Source organism: Condylura cristata, unplaced genomic scaffold (genome assembly GCF_000260355.1).
Source record: "Condylura cristata isolate star-nosed mole 26May11 unplaced genomic scaffold, ConCri1.0 scaffold00041, whole genome shotgun sequence".
In the NCBI taxonomy this organism is placed as follows: Eukaryota; Metazoa; Chordata; class Mammalia; order Eulipotyphla; family Talpidae; genus Condylura; species Condylura cristata.
The window spans coordinates 4,633,577-4,651,100 of NW_004567142.1; the positions used below are offsets into that span (position 1 = coordinate 4,633,577).

Below are 17,524 nucleotides of genomic sequence, written 5' to 3' on the forward strand. Positions count from 1 at the left end.
GCGCGCCCAGGCCCCGCCCCCGCCTCTGGAGATTGGTCGATTGCGCCCCTGAAAGCCCCGCCTCCTTCGCTATAAAAGCAGCCGCCTAGGCCACAGCCTCTCGCAGTGAGCTCGGCGGTCCCGCGGATCTGTCTCTTGCTTCAACAGTGTTTGGACGGAACAGACCCGGGAACGCTCTTCTATTATCCTCCGACCACCCTTCAACCTTTTTTCCAGTCGCAACCTGCGGAACCATCCTCTGTGCAGCCCTCTCCCTCCGAGACCAACGAAAACCGTTGTTTGGGCTTACCTTCATACTGCCCAGTCATGAGCTCCCAGATTCGTCAGAATTATTCCACCGAAGTGGAGGCCGCCGTCAACCGCCTGGTCAACTTGCATCTGCGGGCTTCCTATACCTACCTCTCTCTGGTGAGGGGTCCCGAGACGCCCCGGGCCCGACTCCCTCTACCCCACCCCCCACCCCACCCCCAACTGCGCGTGTTGGGCCCTCTGCGCATGCGCTGGCCTCCTTTGTCCGGTTGGGTCGTTGGAGCCGGCCACAGGCCTCCCGCTAGCCACCGTTCTGCCATCTCTTCCCGCAGGGCTTCTATTTCGACCGCGACGATGTGGCTTTGGCAGGCGTGGGCCACTTCTTCCGCGAGTTGGCGGACGAGAAGCGCGAAGGCGCCGAGCGGCTCTTGAAGATGCAAAACCAGCGTGGCGGCCGCGCCCTGTTCCAGGACGTCCAGGTAAGTCTGTTGTGAGCCTCGGACTACATCTCCCACCAGCCCCTGCGTGCGAAGCCCCGTCCGAGGGCGGTTGAGACCCCGCTTAGGCTTCTGGGAGATCGAGTGTCGTGCAGTTTGGGTTGCTGGTTTGTTTTGGCTGGAAACAGCGGCGCACGGCTTCCCTGAGGCTGTGGATCTCTCGGGACGTGTGGTGGCCGGAGCGTGGGGGTGGCAGATAAAGCTCTGGGAAGTTTTTGCCAACTAGGGTCTAACCAACAAAAGCTGGGAAATGGCAGTTTTAGACTTTGGGGCGGCTTTTATGGTTAGTTCTGAGCTATGTCTCTGCTGTGTAGAAGCCTTCCCAGGACGAGTGGGGGAAAACCCTGGAGGCCATGGAAGCAGCTGTGGTCCTGGAGAAGAACCTGAACCAGGCCCTCCTGGATTTGCATGCCCTGGGCTCCACTCGCGCGGACCCTCATGTAAGTACTCTGCTCATGGGGACCTTCCGTTGTAAGCCTGCTTCACTTACTTGGGCCTCTTTCCTCGTGAGCCCCGCGCCGGCAGCAGGTGCACTGTTATCTGGAAGTGGCAACCATTGTTCTCCCTTTCTCTCAGCTCTGTGACTTCCTGGAGAGCCATTTCCTTGATGAAGAGGTGAAACTCCTCAAGAAGATGGGCGACCACATGACTAACCTGCGCAGGCTGGCCAGCCCCCAGGCTGGGCTGGGCGAGTATCTCTTCGAAAGGCTCACTCTCAAACACGACTAGATTCCTCCACAGCCCAGCGGCCTTTGAGCCCCAAATGGCACCCAAGTGTCGAGGGCTCCTGCCTAAGCCTCTCCCGGGAGCTCTCTCTAAGTTGTGGACCAAATGCAAACAATAAAGCTTTTTGCAGCAGCTGGTGGGCTTGTGTGTGTGGTGTGGGAACGGGAGGGATTGCTCTTTCACAAGACCATCCCCTGGGCTGGCAGGCTGTCCAAAGGATGATGTCAGCCTGTGGGGGTTCCACATGAGTAGGTCCCCTGCTTGACCCAGACCTTCACTATTTTCGGAGGTGAGGTCCAGACCCCTGGAGTTAGTAAGGCCTGGGTTGGAGCTGGAAGCAGGCACTGTGAGAGGCCCTGGACAGCAACCACACAAGCCCTGTTGATGAGGCCACGCTGGAAGGCAGTCCCTGGCTCATCCCAGGGCTACTACAGAAGGGTGAGCTCCTTTGTGTGGAGCTGGTGCTACTATGTTCATGCCCTTGGCAACAGAATCGGGTAAATCTGACCTGTTACAAAGACTGCTACGCCTCTGGACACGTGTTCTGGGTACTGAGAGGTCTGATATTGCCGTTCCAAGCACACTGGGAAGTAGTGTGGCATTTGGCCCACACGGAGGTGCCAAGCTGGGGCAGGGTTCAGTATGGAAATTGGGTGTGATGCTTCATGCCCACTTATGGAAACGGGAGCAAAGGAAGTTTAGAGAGATGGCTTGGCCACTGCTGTGTCCAAGCTGCTGAACAATGTCAACTCTGACGCACTAGCCCTTCCTCTTTAGGGTAGAAGAATCTAAGGAAGTGACTACTGGCCACCTGTCCTTTTGTCCCCTCAGCACCAGGCTCCGCTCGCTGTCACTGCACTTGGGCCACTACTCGTGATCTGGGGGAAGGAAGCTTGTGGGTGTTGCAAACAGGCTAATCAGGAGGGTCACAAACACCCAAATCCAGTCAAAGTTTTCAACTCCCCTAAGAAGTGATTGGCTCAGACAGGCCCATATGGCACTGGAAAGAAAATTTTTTTTCCTGAAATTAGAGCTGTGCAGGAATATGTAGGGCCAAAGTCCAGACCTTGCCACCCCTGGCAACAGGCTGGTTGAGGTGATGGACATGTCCTGTGACCTGCACTGTCCTATGGGCAGCGACAAGTCCTACGTGACCATGGTTGCACTTGAGCACCTGGGCAGGGTCTGTGCTGAGGAATTTAAAGAGCCACACATGGCTTGCAGTTAACTCATGGATTATTTTTCTACTGACCAAACCCTTCCTGAGTTATTTCTTTGCCAATTGCAGGTCAAGTCACAAGTAAAAAGACAAAGGTGTCTTCCCTTGAAAGGACTCCAGAACCCAGGATAACAATCTGAGTGTCTCCAAGACCACAGAATGAGACAAGGGATCAGGGGGAGAAAAAAGGTAAAGAGAAAGGAGGGGTCCCGAGAGGCCCATTAATCCCTAATGTCGGACCAGACCTGATACTCTTAAATTTAGATGTATTTTTTCATGTCTGGACACACTTCCATCACACTCCTACCCCCACCCCCAACTGCAAACCCAAGTGCATCAGATACAGCACAGCACATGTGAGGGGCCCCTCCCTTTCACCAAAGCTGGGGACAGGGCACAGCTTGGGGATGGAAGAGGCTCGAGGTACATCTGGACGTTCTAGAACACAGTGGGTCCAGTTCTAGACCAAGGGAAAGGGACCGGGATGCAGCACAGTGGTGAGAGGTTCTAGACTCAATGTCGGGACCTAGAACCAGTGGTTTCACGGTGGGCGTGGGAGTCGTGGGTTGTGGGTTAGAGACAGCTATTTCTGTGCTCAGGATTGTCTGCAGGGCACAGGAGTCTGGAGTCACAGGAGAGCTCAGACTTGATTAAAAGGAGTAGGGTCTGATCCAGAAAGGCCAGAAAGGCATCTAGACCAAGACTGCAAGCTGTTCAGTAGGAATGAGAAGCCAAGTGGTTTGTGCCACCCCTTGCTCAGAGGAATAGGGGTCAAGGGTGGAGGGCTCCTCCAGGCAGAGCCAGACACCCCAGGACGGGCTTGACCAGAGTTAAACACGAGCACCCTTTCTGTGGGCTTGACTTCTAGGATTGAAATGAAAGACCTTCTGCAGTTAACTCAAGTTCCTGAAAGTGGCCCAGCTCCGGACTTGATGGTCCTATTAGCAGGGACACAGGTGGTTCCAGTGCTTGGTGCCCCTAGGCCAGACCTGAGCATGCTCTGTAACACTGTAAATGATTTTGAGAACCACAGAAGGCTCTAGAAAGCCAGGCCTGGAAGGCAACAGGCCTGATCTTCTCTGGCACCAAGGCAGGGTAATGGCAGAGTCCTGGTCTGTGGGACCAGGGCCAGGCCTAGGGGACTCCAGGGCACAGATGGTGCATTCTGGAACCCAAGAAAGGCACAACGTTGTGATTCTGGAGTGTTTGGGATTCCAGATCAGAGTAGAGGGGTTGGAGTGTATGAAGGAGGGGGCAGGGCTGTGGACTCCACAGAGGGTTCAGGATCTGGAGTGGGGTGGGGGTTTAGAAACAGCGCCTGTTCTGTCCCGGAAAGCAGAGCAGGCAGGAGTGTGGGGAAGGGGCTTAGTTGCGCTCCTCGCCCAGGGAGCTGGCGGGGCTGAGAGGCTCACTGGGGGTGCTGAGTGAACTGGAGGGTGCTGTGTCCACGGAGCCACGTTTGCTTCCGCCAGAAGAAGAGGCACAGGAAGGTCGGCGAGGCCACTCAGGAGCTCGGATGTTCCGCCGGTCCTTGGCAGCTTCTTCCTCCTCGTCATAACGCTCGCCATCTTCATTGGGGGGTCCATCGCGGGGTTCCTCCTCATCCTCACTGTGGTGCGGGCTGGAGTGTCGTGACAGGGAGGGCGAAGGCGGCACCGAGGCCGGCCGTGGGTAGCGGTAGCCCTGGGCCTGTGTATGGGGGTGTGGGCGCAAACCTCAGAGAGCATGGAGGTCCCCACTGTGCTGCCCAGAGAGGCCTTAGAACCCACCTCCCCAAGCCCTCTGCCTCACTACCAGAGACACCCCAGGTCCACTCACCGCATCATCCTTATGGGGCTCGTAGGTGAAGTGCTCGGGAAAGGCCTTGGCCAGTGCCATGTGGCGTGCAGACATATAATACTTGGAGGGGAAAGAAAGGAGGGGGTGTGGGAGCTGGCTCCGCCCTTGCCAGATGGACCACACCTTTTATGCAAATGATCACACTGCTGGCACCTTCAAGCCGGCCCTCATGCAAATTACCATCTCTGTGGCTCCACCCCTTATGTAGACTAGCTGTGCCTGGACAGTCTGAGCCCCACAACCCCTTAGATAGGGAGGGGATCTACTGGTCAGGCACCACTGCAAACAGAGGAACCGGAATAACCATCCAGCAGGTGATTGATTAACTTCGCAAGTGGGCAGCACCTGTCACAAGCAGGCAGCCATTGCTTCCTTGCCAGCCTGAGGCGGCAGACTCCCCAGCAGAGGACAGGGGAAGGGAGTCATACCCGGCCTAGGTATTTCCAGTCCAGGAGGTCGGAGAGGCGCTCGGTGCGGTTCCTCTGGATGATGCGCTGCCTCCGGCTCTGCTGGCAGAAGCTGTAGAGGAAGGAGGTGAGCTGCGAGCAGGAATCATCCAGGCTGCGAAAGCGCCGGTCCAGAATGTAGATGCCTGTGTGGAGCAGGACGCGGGCTCTGAAAATCCTCTGGGGAGACCTTCATTCTCCCTGGGACCTTCATTCTCCCTGGCAGCAGGGCTCCTCTCCCCCCTGGGGCCCCTTATCTCTGCTCTCAGTGACACTAAAGTCCACGGCCTCTCCTCCCTCTGCAGGGCCCACGGCTCTGCCCAGTCTGGGCACTGACCGTAAGAAGAGGGGTCTGCGATGTGCTCTTCCATGAAGCAGCCGAAGCCGGAGAGGTTGGTGGAGATACTGGGGATGCCCATGACGGTGCACTCGGCTGCGCCAAGAGGTGAGAATGGCCCATTTAGTTTTCCCCCTTCAGCCTTAAATCGCCATAAAACCCTCATTGGTGCCCTCTACCGGCGCTGCCATTAAGTGCAGGCGCGTCCGCGCAGGTCGCGAGAAGAGCCACGCCGCTCTCGTTGCTCAGCGGGGAGAAGAGGCGCAAAAAAGGGAATTCACTTGCCCTAATACCTCCGGATGAGGAAGCCTCTACAGCCGAGCAATACAAATAACATTTTTAAAAGGGGGACAATTAAAAGTGAAAGGGGAAAGTGACAGCAAAAAATCAAGAGTTGAGTAGTAAGGATATGAATCTGGGCCAAATCTGCCATTTCACTAAATTCTCACAACTGCGAGATGTTTTCTGTGTCAGATCAGACCGTTTTGCTTATCGTAGTTTTCGAGACTGTTTTGACAGACTTCACTTAATGCCTTCACCAGCAGAAAAAAGATTCTTTAAGTTATTATCATCCTTATGTGAGTGTCTACAGTGCTCTGTAAGGTACAAGATCTGCCTGTGAGGAAAAGGGGGGTGGGGTGGCCCCACTTCAGCTAGAGGTAAACCAAACGGGCAAAATTCTGATTCCTCGTGCATACACGGTTTAAAAGACTTACTTGTTGACTGAAATTTTCAGACAGGCAAATGCAAGTGGAGCCTTAAAAAACGTGAAAATAGCTTGACCAAAAAGGTGGCACGGCGATGGCAAAATGTCCTCAAATGAAAGAAAACTAATGTCTAAAGGGAGCCAAGGGGGAGTTGATGGGCGCTGGGGTCACGTCGGGGAGACTCCCACATTTAACTGTGTTAGTGAGCTGTGCATTCAGTGGCTGTTATTTGGGCAGGAAGCATCAGGAAATTGGGAGAAATCATGCGTGAACCCAGGTATCAGTCCTCCAGTGACACATCACGTGAGTGTAGGACAAAGCATGAGCGTCAAAAATAGTCACTGTGGAAGACAGGATGTGAGGACAAACGATCGCAAAGGAGAAGCCCGGTGCTGAGAGGGGACCAGTGCCTGGCCCCCGGGACCATGCCCAATCTGACCCACTCACCGGGTGTGTAACCCCAAGGCTCATAGTAGGAGGGGAAGACCCCAAGGTGGCAGCCTCGGACAAACTCCTCATAGTCCACGGGGAGCAGGGGGCTTGTGGAGGAGAGGAACTCTGGATGAAAAATCACCTGGCAGCGAAAAACAAAGCGATCACCTGCAGCTCTCCACGACACCCGTCAAGGCCCAGGGAGGCTGAAAAGCTTGTCCAGAAGCACACAAGTCAGTGGCAAGACAAAGATTTGAATCCACATCTGTCTGCCTCGGAAGCTAACATTCTTCCTAGACAAAGCTATCTTTTGATAATTTAGGGGGGTGGGGAATGGGAGGCCCAGCCCCCCTCCTCTGCCTCCCCCCACCACGCCCAAGTTAGCCCTCACCTTCACCCTGTCGGCACTGCTGTTGAAGAGGCCAATTCGGCGGATGGTGGTCAGGATCGGGTCCGAGGAGTCATCCAACATATTGTGGGTGCACACGGGGGGGAAAGACTGTCGCTGAAGGGGCCACAAGTAGGGGGGACATCAGGGGAGGGACAGAGAGGTTCTGACACCCCCTCGAGCCAAGCCGACCCTGCGGACCCAAGGAGACCACGATTCCCGCCTGGCTGTGGAGCAGCAAGCCCGAGTGATCCCCAGGGCTTGGCGATTTCTCTGTTCCACCTGTAAAGCTCCTCTTTCCCTTAATAGCATGAGCGGCACAGAAACTGCAGTTCCCAGGAGTCTCTGGGGCAGAGCCAGTGTGAACGTGGCCCCAGTGTTAACACGGACTATGGAGCGGTGGCGATTTGGTTCTGTACGCTTGGCTCTGCCATCAAAGGGAACCAAAAGAACTCTGACTCCTCCCTGTGGGCGCGGTGCCGAGTCTTATAGCAATGTCACACCAAGCTGCAGGGACTGCTGGAAGTTGTCGTTTTCTTTTGGAAATCCTGGGTTACTTGTTCTCCAAGTTCCTTTTAGTCTACCCTTAAATTCCTTCCACTTCCAACAAGCCTGAAAACCCACAATTGCGAAAGTCACTGGAGGAGGAAAGAACTAGTGTGTTGGGGAACCCTGGGGCCACTGGAATGTGTAGTTCCTGCTTCTGTCCCATTATTTCTCTCATTAAAAGCTGTATGTACATACATACCTTCAGTCTACTGACTCCAAGAGCCTGGGAAACTAAAAATCCCAACAGCCCCGTGGCACAAGCATCCTCGGTGAGGCTGACTGCGTAGGGACAATTGGAAGATAAGAGTCTGGCCAAAAGCAATTCACATCTTGTTCATGCAACTTGACTGTCTAGGGTTCTATTCCCCAGGAAATGGCTCAGCCTTGATCACAGGCAGCAAGTGCCCTGACTCCAGAGAATAAAAGAACTCTAACTCCCAGAAGTCTTTAGGAGCAAGGGAAAGTTCTGAAGCCAAAAGCCCCAGAACTCATTTTGTGACTGCCAAATTTCACTAGGTTCCCTACCAATTGCCCTGACCTCACAAATCTAAGGAAGTCATGAGACCCAGTAGTTACTCGGGATTCAGACCCAGCCGCGGGATAATGGTGGCGGCTCAGAGTTTCAATGTTCTTATAGAGGTGTAACCAGACTACCACTCCCAGAGTCTCTGGGGTTGGAGGTGGGTCTAGCACTGGAGCAGCACCGCCAAGGGACAGCTGGGAGCTGTTGTTCCCCTGTGCTGCTTTCTGGCGGTTCCTTTCACATTTCTCCAATGACCCTGGGGACTCAAAGAAACTACAACTTCCAGCAACCTCTGTGGCAGAGTGAATTATGGGAAAGCAGCTCACCCTGGGAATGGAAGTTCTACTAGTCCGCTTACACCATTCTGTGGACCTCAGAATTGATTTCCCCCCAAAAGGGCCCCCTGAGAAAGCAGAATTCCCAGCAGCCTTTGTGGGGGGGCAGTCAATACTAATGGGCCAAGCAGCTTCTGGGGTTGCTGGGGTCCAAATCATACCTGTGTGGCAAAGATGGCTCTCTTCATCATCGTGAAGTCTTCCTTGTCCAGCATCTTGTTCATGTCCGGGAGGCTCCCCCTGCAAGGTGAGCAGAGGTATGCACCCGGAAACAGGTGATAAGAGGGGGTAGGAAGGTGTAGGGCCAAGGACTCGACACTCACACCAGCAAGGACTCATAAAGCTTCCTCCCGAACTTCTCCTTCACTGTGTTGGCTGTGTCCCTGGAAGGAGCAAAGCAACATCACATCCAGCGGCTGCCATTTATCATTAGTCTTTGGGGGCAGTCAGGAAACTGATATTTGAGAAGAGCAGAGAACCCTGGGAACTCCAGGCTGGAGGGTGGGGGCCTGGGAGAGAGGCTTGGAAGGCTCAGGTCTCTTGTGCTCTGCTTCAGCTGTGTGGTCAGGGACAAATGTCCTTCCCTCTCTGACTTCAGTGACTCATCTTTCAGAGGGGGACAAAGATAGAATCAGCCTCAGGGGTTTTCAATGACAGCTCGATGAGGTCATGCCAAAAAAGTACACAGGGCCTGGCACACAGTGAGCCTTCCAGAAATGTCAGCTATTATTAGGGTTTGTGCTTGTCCTGGCAGTGAAGATGCTAAGTTCCATTTCATTAAGTAGGAAAAATCATGTTCTGAAAAAAGTACATATATGTATATAAAGTTAACAAATAATACCACCTTCTAGCCCTGTTTACATTCCTCTGCTCACAATTGTCCCATTGCTCTGGCCCCATTTCTACCCTGCCTTCCCAGGGCATTCTGGTGCAGCCATATTAGCCTCCTCACTGTTTTTCAAAGGCACCTCAGGGCCTTTGCACTGTTTTCACTGCCTGAAATGTTGTTCCTCAGATACACATAGGACTCCCTCCCTCATTTCTTTTTTTTTTTTTTTTTAAGATTTATTTCTTTATGCATAAATAACTGGGGCACAGGCTAGAGGTCTGTGTGTGGGGAGCACGGTGAGATTTACCGGAGACACAGTGGGGAGCAGAACAGACAGGCTGACTGAAATCCACTGCTGAGGGGAGCTTTGAGTAAGGCAGGCGAGGTCTGCTGCGCCCTGTGGGTCGCTCCCTGGCCAGGATGGAACTGGTGCTGCAGTGGGTGCAGACAGCTTCACAGTGCTGCTCCCTCCCTCATTTCTTGCATTGGTCTCTACCTTGAGGTATTTTCTCAGTGTGGCCTATCCTGAAAACTATTTCCTTCCTGCTTTATTTTTCTGTCACAGCACTTCCAGAATGTGAGTTCCACGAGGGCAGGGATTCTATCTTGCCTGTTTACAGCTGTGTCCCTGCGGCCTAGTACACAGTAGGTGCTCAATAAATAGCCAATAGCTAATGAATGAATGGATTTTACAGAAGGGGAAACTGAGGCTCAGGGGGGTGGTGGTGGAGGAGCTCTGCCTAAAGTCATAAAGCCTGTGAGGGCCTGTGACACAGGGCGACTTTACTGGCTTGATATGGGAGTCCCAGTTCCTCCCTGCCCCACCAGTGACTTTGTATCACCCCAAGCTGGAGGGATCTCTAGAAATTGGGGAAGGAAGCTGGGGATCGCTCACGTTACCAGTGAGACTCCTGGAGAAATAGTGGGGCGCACAGCTGGGAGTCGGTGGGACCCCTGGGAGGGCCCTGGCCGGGCTGCTCACCACAGCTGCTTGCGCACGGCCTGGCCCTTGAGGGTTTCCACGTTGAAGTTGTTGGTCCGAGCTGGCATGATGAAGAAGGCGACCACTGTCTGCTCGCTGCCGTTCACCTGGGGCAGAGGTTGGGATCCCAGGGAGGCTCCCACCCTTCCCCACCGCGACCCCCCCATGCCATTAGGACCCTGCCATGCCTCCCCCCGTCATGGAGAATTTCAGACAGGGTTACTTACTATGCCTCTGGGACTCAGACTTTCTAACCGTTTTTGTAAAGAACTGAATTTCTGAATTTTATTTTGTGTTGATCAAGCTTTTCATTTGTATTATTTTTATCAGGATAATGTTGGCCTCCAACACCTCCAACTCCTTCCTTTTAACCAACTCAAGTGGCAGCCTTCCCACCCGCGGGCTGTGGCCACCCCCAGCAAGGCACGACGCCACCCCTACTCCGCACGCCAAAGCGGGCTAGAAACGCAGCCACTGCGCATGCACACGCCACCTGCGAGGCCACCCCGCCCACTTTTGCCTGCTGACCACTACTGGGGAGCCCCTGGGACATGGCCACTGCGGGAGGAGGGGCGTGGTCCCCAGTGGCGCAGGCTGCGGGGAGGCAGAAACCCAATTCCTTTAAGCATCCTGTGTGTGGGGTCCTGGGGAAGGACTCTGGCCAGGACCTTGTCTCTGGCCCCCACCGCCACCTCCTCTGTATCATCACCCCATTTACATCCTGACATTCTCGTCCTCTCTTCCTTCCCTCACGGCCTTACTCTGAGCAGATAGTTGAGCCGGGCCAAGGCCTCCAGGAAGACGTCAGCACCCTTGTTAGAGAACTCATAACGACCGGCGATGAAGAAGTACAAGGTCTTGTCCAGGTTGAAATCCAGGTGCCTAAAGAAGCCTCAAGGTAGGGTAAAGCCCAAGACCCTGCCCCACTAGTCTTGACATGAACTACAAAGCCCAGAAGGCACCGGAGCAACAAACACCGACACCCCTGGGAAGTGTGGTTCTAGCTTAATTGTGGGGGGGCCTCCTTTGATGCCCAGAAGCTATTCCGGTCCTCAGGAACTCAAGAGGCTCAGCCTCCAGCTGTTCCCTCCCTCAGAAGCAGGAGTCTGGGCTGCCAACACCCACCTCTCTCATGACATAGGTATCTGGCCCACGTACCCATAAAAATGGCCCCGTACAAACTCCTGGATTCGGGCCTTGCTCTGAGCATGAAGATTCTGGAACTCATGCATGGCAGAGAACTTCTTCACATTCAGTCCATTGGGAGTGACGATATCTGGGGTTGGGGAAGAAGGGCCCACATTTCAGTTCTTCATTCACACGAATGAAGGAGACCCCTTTCCTTTCACACCTTCTTTGTTTCACGCTCGACCTCTCTGGGTGACCCAGCTGCCCTACCACCCAGATGCCTTCTTGTCTAATAAGGCTGATGCGAACAAAACTACTACAACTCCCATCATTCCCTGCGGGAGGCCAATAGACTGGAACCCTGATCTACATTCTGGGAGTTGTAGTTCTTTGGACTCTCCTCCTCCAGCCTGAGCTGGGAACGATCATACATCCCCATCCTGCCTCTCCCAGAATATACCCTCTGCCTTCAGGCTTCTTTTAGAGTCCTATTCTCTTAGAAATTAAAGCATATCAACCCCCTATAACTGCCATCAGCTCTTGGGGCAAAACTCCAGGAAGACAGGGGCTAACCAGCCGAAGACCTCCGGGAGCTGTGGCCTCACCTTACATCCATTACGAATGGAAGCTACGGCCTGGGAGGAAAAACCATTTCCAGCACCACTTTCCTCAGAAACAAAATCCAGTGAACCTTCCCCTCTCCCTCAGCCCCCTGCTTTTCAGAAGACCAATATCTATATTGGCCAGAAGAATATTCACATCTCTGAAATCAAGAGCAAAGAAACTACATCTCCCTTCTAGGGTAGCCATCCAGGTGGCCTCGTGTGCTGGTCTGCAGCTGAGTTCTTCTGGGAATTGTAGTTTTCTGTTTTTTATAGCTAAAGACAACGTTTGGCAGGACCTTGCAGTCAGCCACGTCCTCCATGCTGTCCCCTACCTGCTTTCCGCTTGAGTAGGTGCTGAGCCTCAATGGCGGTGATCTGGGACACAGTGGTGAAGACATGTGCACAGTGGGCCGCCGCCCGCTCCATGCAGTAGCGGTGATAGATTTGCCTCTCACCTGCTTCCTTGTCCACATTGAACTGGGTGAGCAGGGGGACAGTCAAGTTAGGAGGACTGGGAGTCAGCTGGATCTGGGGTCCTGAAAGCGGCTGGGGCTAGAATTTGGACTCCTGAGTCTGAAGGAGTAGGCTGGGTTTGGGACTCCTGGGGACTAGGGAGAGGGAGAGAGAGAGAGAGAGCAGTCCCCCTGGGGTTTGCTTTTGTTTTAAGATTTATTTTGTTTACTTATGCATAGGAGAATTGGGGTACAGGCCAGAGGTGCAGGTGGTAAGAGGACTCACCAGAGACAGAGTGGGGAACAGAACAGGTAGATTGATTGAAACCCACTGCTCAGAGGATCAGCAGGCAGGCAGGAGAGGTGCTGCACCATGTGGGTCACTCCCTGCCTGGGGACTGAGCTCAGCCCTCACGGTGAATGTTGAGACTTAACCCCTCGTCCACCTCTTGGGACTTGTACACAGCCTTGGACTATCCTAAAGCACTCAGAGCTCCCCGTCAGCCACCCGCCCAGCTCACCCTCTCCAAGTTGTTGTAGAAGTCCACGGCACCAGCACATAGGTACCGTCCCAACAGTGTGGCGTGGGTGGTGAAGATGGTAGCCACGGGCAGCCGACGAGCCCGGCACAGGCAGAGCCCGATGCCCGCTAACCACTCGTGGAAGTGAGCAACCACATGTGGCTTCTCCTCACTCTGGGCCAGGAACTGGGGGGGCAACAGAGAACAGGCCATGAAGACAATGAACCCCCTCCAACATGGACAAGGAAGCAGGGGGTGAGGTGAAGTTATCGCCCTAACTGGACATCATAGCCCTCAGGACTAAGCCAGAGGCAGCCAGAGAGCTGACCCCATCCCCTGAGGCCGATGGGAGTTGGGCTATTTTGGCCAGCCTGCTAAGTCCCAACAGGGCTGGACTGGGAAGGCTGGAGTTTTAGCGTCACCAAGTCCTGAACACAGTTCCTGGAGACTCTTTAATATTCCAGGGTAGCCCAGTGCCTGGCTCTGGCCCAAGGACTACAACTCCCAGGATGCACCAGGAGTAACAAGGTCGTAAACCACCACGTCTTGGGAGTGAAATTTCTTGAAACTTTTTAAACCTAAAAGGAGGGGTGAAGGGGGGGTGTCAATACCAGTACTGCTGGTTTTCAGGTAGGCTGAGGATTCCCAAATATTCAGGCCCCTCTCTGAGTTAAGTCCAGGCAATCCCAAAATTCCAGGGGAGTGAGTCCTGCAGCCAGGCCAGCCTGGTGCCTGGCCAGGCTAAAGGCTCAGAATTCCTGTACTGGAGACGAGTAAAGGCAGCCGGGCTTTGGAGTTTGGGAGGGAAGAAGGGTCTGGGCCCCTGAATGTCCATGTTCCCAATGGCCCAAGCTAATTCTTGGGCCAACAACTCCCAAAACACCCTGGGAGGAGCTCATGGCCCTCTTCCGGCCCCCCACCATGACCACTTCCTGCCCCGGGGCTGATGTAGTTTTGGGCCTGAGGTGCAAAGGAGTGGCCCAGGGGCCAGCAGCGGCCTACCTCACCCAGGAACCAGGTGGTGAGGAAGCCGAAAAGCACAGCGTCGTTGGCCTCACGGTCGTACCAGGGCACCCCAATGTTGCAGGTGTCCCAGAGTTCTCCCTTCCAGCGCTCCAGGGCCCAGGCGGAGGCCCCCACGTCCAGGAGCACCACCAGAGGACTCCCCTCGATCAACCAGCGCCCGAAATACACCTGGGGAAGCCCACAGGGATGCTCAGGACTGTGGCCCAGGTCCTCCCACCCCATGGCTGAGCGACCTGCGTCAGGGCTGTTCCCACCCACCGCCGCATTTCTGTTAGCTGGTAGTAACCTGGTCCCACCTGTCTCTTTCCATCTCTGTCGCCTGGGTTCTATTCCTGCTTCCCTCTCCCCCGAATTCCTTCCATGGGCGTGTTCTGTCACAAAGCTGTTCCCAGAGCCTTGTGTCTGCCACCCGCCACCTCGTTTCTGTCCCTTTGGTCCCTACTTGCTTCCCCCTCCTCAGGCTCATCACACTCTGCAGCCCGTGGCCGACTGCCCCGGGCCCTTGCACATGCATTTCTGCGCCGGCTGCTGAGCCGCGCCGCCTGTCTCAACCGCTGCTCCTTTCCTCCTGCGCCGTGGTCTAGGTCTGGGCCTGCTGCCACCGCGCAGCCAGCCCTCAGTCACACTCCTCCCCACCTGGCTTTTTCCTGCCCGGGAGCCTGACCCCTCCCCCTCCCAGCTGTTGTCTGCCCTTTTCCTGGGGGGGCCTATTCTTAGGCCCCCAGGGTGTGGAGAACAGCTGCCATGAGGGAGGGCAGGGCTGACCTTGGGTTCCTTGGGGACACAGTCCAGCCTGACTGGACTCGACGCCTCCAAACTACAGGCTGTGAATGAATGAACCTGTCTCCCTCTCGCTCCCAGACCCCAACCGGCCTGGACTTCATGCCAGTTGCTCATAGCCTTCTCCTGGGTGTGGACACTACTTCTGTGTGCTCACCTGACAGATCTGGGGTCTGCCAGGCGCCCCAGGCTTCATTCACTCCCAGCTCTGTCCATCAGAATCCTGTGTCCCGGGGTCAGCTTGCCACCCCCTCCTCTCTTCATTAACATTCCTTCTTCTCTCTCCTTGTTCGTCCTTCACTCTGAGACACTGGGCAGCCCCCCTCTGGTATCTGATCTCCATCCATCTCCCTTTTTGCTCTAGTCCCGGGCCACCATCTTTCAGAACACTCGGGCTCTCCCCATCCACCTCACTGCCACACGATGCAAGCTCGGCCATTACAGCGACGAGGACGGTGGTGTGAGAGCTCGCACACACAACTTTATGCCAGGAACTGGACTGAGGGCTTTATTCAATATCTCACCCTCCCAGCAGCCCCTAAGGTAGGCACCATTAGCCAAGGTCACATGGGCAGGAAGCGGAGAAGCCAATCTTGAACTTCTGGCTCTGGAAACCCACTCTGGCCGCCTGCCCCGCTCCCATTCCACCTCCCTGGGTTCTCCCTGGCTGGCGGCTTCCTCTGTGTGGGCCTCAGGTCTGTGGCTTCTTGGGCCCATCACTTGGTCTATCTTATACCTGCTCTTTCTCCATTTGCCCATGTTCAGAGGCTGGGGTCCGCCACCCTCCACACAGCGTCCTGCCTTCGACTGCTCCTCTTCCCTCCTGCCTGCCTGCCTGGCGAGGTCCCTGCTACCTAGTTTCCCAGGGGCGTCTTCTCCCACCCTGGGCTGGCGTTTGGACCCTGAACACCAGGCACCCACTGCCCTGCCCCTCACTGGCCACAGCCCACCTTGCAGCCCTTGCTGTTCATGGAGTCCAGCGTCCTCTTCAGGGCCGGGGTGGGGGGCTCGAGAAGTTCCACCTGGGTCCTCACGCCCTGCTCTGTGTAGGGTCCCACGAGGTAGTAGTTGTCGCCCCACTCGTCCCCTGTCACCTTCGCCTTCGTCTGCAGCACCGTGTAGATGCCACCCACTGTGGACCCAAGCATGTGAGAGCGGGCCCCAGCTGGGACCTGGGCAGAGTAGGGGGTGATGGGAGGCCCTGGGCCCCGACCTCTGACTTAGGGGACATGGGGACCGGAGCTCAGACTTCCGAGTCAGAGCTCGGAGCCCAGTACTCCTGGGTGCGAGGGAGTGGGGGTAGGCTGAGTGTTGGAGGGAATAGGGGGCTCAGGATAGATTTCAAGGCCTGAGAAGAGACCGCGGACCTGGGCTCCTGGATCTGAGGGAACGAGGGGCTTAGGATGTTGGAAGTGACAAGGATTATCAGTGCCCAGGCCCCGAGATCGCAGTTTACGGGACCTGAGTTAATTCTCAGTCAGATACTAGTACACAGTGAGGGCTCATCCCTTCCTGGCTCTACTTAGCCTCCCACAGTTGTCCAGAAAAAGCTGGAATTGTCACTCCTTGTCCTCCAAGGAGTCTGCTGACCTGTCCCCTAGTCTCCTCTCCCCAACTGGGGACACAGGAATGCAGGGCTCCGCCCCTCCTGTGATTCCACTACAGATGGGGGGAGGGGGGCGAGCCTGCGTACCTCCTAGAGCCTGGGCCCTGAGGATACCCAGCTCGGTATTAGCAGACCCCCTCCCTCGGTGTAAGATGGGCCCTTCCTCTTACAACACCCGGGAAGGCAAACCCCACCTTCCTCCCCACAGACTAGTTCCTGGGATTCCCGCCCCAGCCATCCCAGAATGCAGAACCTCAGGCCCTGTGGTGCTTGAGAAACAGAAATCCAGGCCCCCAGCCACTCCCATCCCAGGACCCAGCCCTTGACCAATTTAGGACTTCCCAGCCTTCCCTCCCTGCAGTACGCAAGTGTCTGAGACCGCAGGCCTCCACTCCTAGACTAACAGCCCAGGCTCTTGGTGCCTCCAGAGCCTAGACATCTACACCCCAACCCTCTCTCACCCAGGATCTATGAATTAGGGTCTCCCAGCTCCCCTGCCAGCTCCCTCAGATTTTCCTTTGAGGCCTCACGCATCCTATCCCCGCTGGGCTCTCTCCCAAGCTGTATCTCTAGATCCTCCCCCCTCTCACTTTTTTAGGTTTGCGAGAAGTGCTACCCTCTCCTCTCCTTCCCTGTCCAGGACCTGTTCTGATCTCCTGGAAACCTCCCTCTCAAACCTAGGAATCTTCCATTTTAGCCACCTCAGCCCTAGGACCCAGGAACAGGGCTTCCAGCCTCCTTCTATCTTAATAGGCCACTCATTCCCTTCTCCCGGGACCCAGGAGACACACCCCAGCCCCTCCCCAAGGACACAGGAGTCACAGGCTACTTGCCCAGGACCCAAGAGTCATGCCTTTTAACTCCGTCCCCCTGTTACTCAAGAGTCCTGGGGCCCCATCCTTGGCTGCCCTTCTTGTCTGTGCCCCGCCAGGTGCTTACCCTTGTTGGCCACCTCCCAGGCCACCTCAAAGAGCACTGTGTTCTCCACGTCGAATTCATCCTCCCAATCCTCCAGTCCTGGCAGTGAGGACACAGACAAAGTACGATTTAGAGGCATGGCCGACGCGAGAAAGGGGCTCCGGGGGCCACAGGTGGGGATCCCGGAGGTGTCGGGGAAATGCACCGGGCAGGGCGTGGAACCAGGTAGCCCGTGCGTGACAGGAAGCTTGCAACGCCCTTGGCTTCCTATTGCACGATCGCACCCCGCCCGGAGCGTTCGGACCGGGGCTGGAGGTGGCCGCAGCGTCACTGAGCCCAGAGGGGCCCCTGCAGTGAAACCTTGCGGCCGCCAGGAGGCGGTGACCGCCCCCTGGCCAATGCTATTGGTTCGCGCCCGGGGGCGGGGCTC

General features: G+C 55.7%; 2 protein-coding genes across 3 annotated transcripts in view; one reads left to right on the plus strand and one right to left on the minus strand.

The window, feature by feature from the left end:
• Positions 1–1,609, plus strand: part of FTL (ferritin, light polypeptide) — a 2,908-nt gene extending 1,299 nt beyond the window's left edge. The window contains 5 exon segments of the mRNA XM_012733497.1: positions 90–286; positions 288–408; positions 582–728; positions 1,061–1,186; positions 1,323–1,609. Coding sequence (XP_012588951.1) covers positions 90–286; positions 288–408; positions 582–728; positions 1,061–1,186; positions 1,323–1,475 — 744 coding nt within the window. The 3' untranslated portion in view covers positions 1,476–1,609.
• Positions 1,610–2,734: 1,125 nt separating this feature from the next.
• Positions 2,735–17,464, minus strand: GYS1 (glycogen synthase 1 (muscle)). Of its 2 annotated transcripts, XM_004694270.2 has the most exons (16): positions 17,116–17,464; positions 15,521–15,702; positions 13,767–13,958; positions 12,765–12,950; positions 12,124–12,268; positions 11,217–11,334; positions 10,820–10,940; positions 10,059–10,165; positions 8,571–8,630; positions 8,409–8,487; positions 6,844–6,957; positions 6,468–6,594; positions 5,314–5,409; positions 4,959–5,122; positions 4,510–4,590; positions 2,735–4,380 (listed from the first exon to the last, which is right to left on the minus strand). In XM_004694270.2, exons 1-16 carry the CDS (start codon positions 17,231–17,233, stop codon positions 4,057–4,059), a joined length of 2,214 nt encoding a protein of 737 aa, XP_004694327.1. In that variant the 5' UTR covers positions 17,234–17,464; the 3' UTR covers positions 2,735–4,056. The 2 variants fall into 2 exon arrangements, with proteins under 2 accessions (XP_004694327.1, XP_004694329.1); XM_004694272.2 differs by lacking the exon at positions 15,521–15,702 and having other exon boundaries at positions 17,116–17,175.
• Between the last annotated feature and the right edge of the window lie 60 nt (positions 17,465–17,524).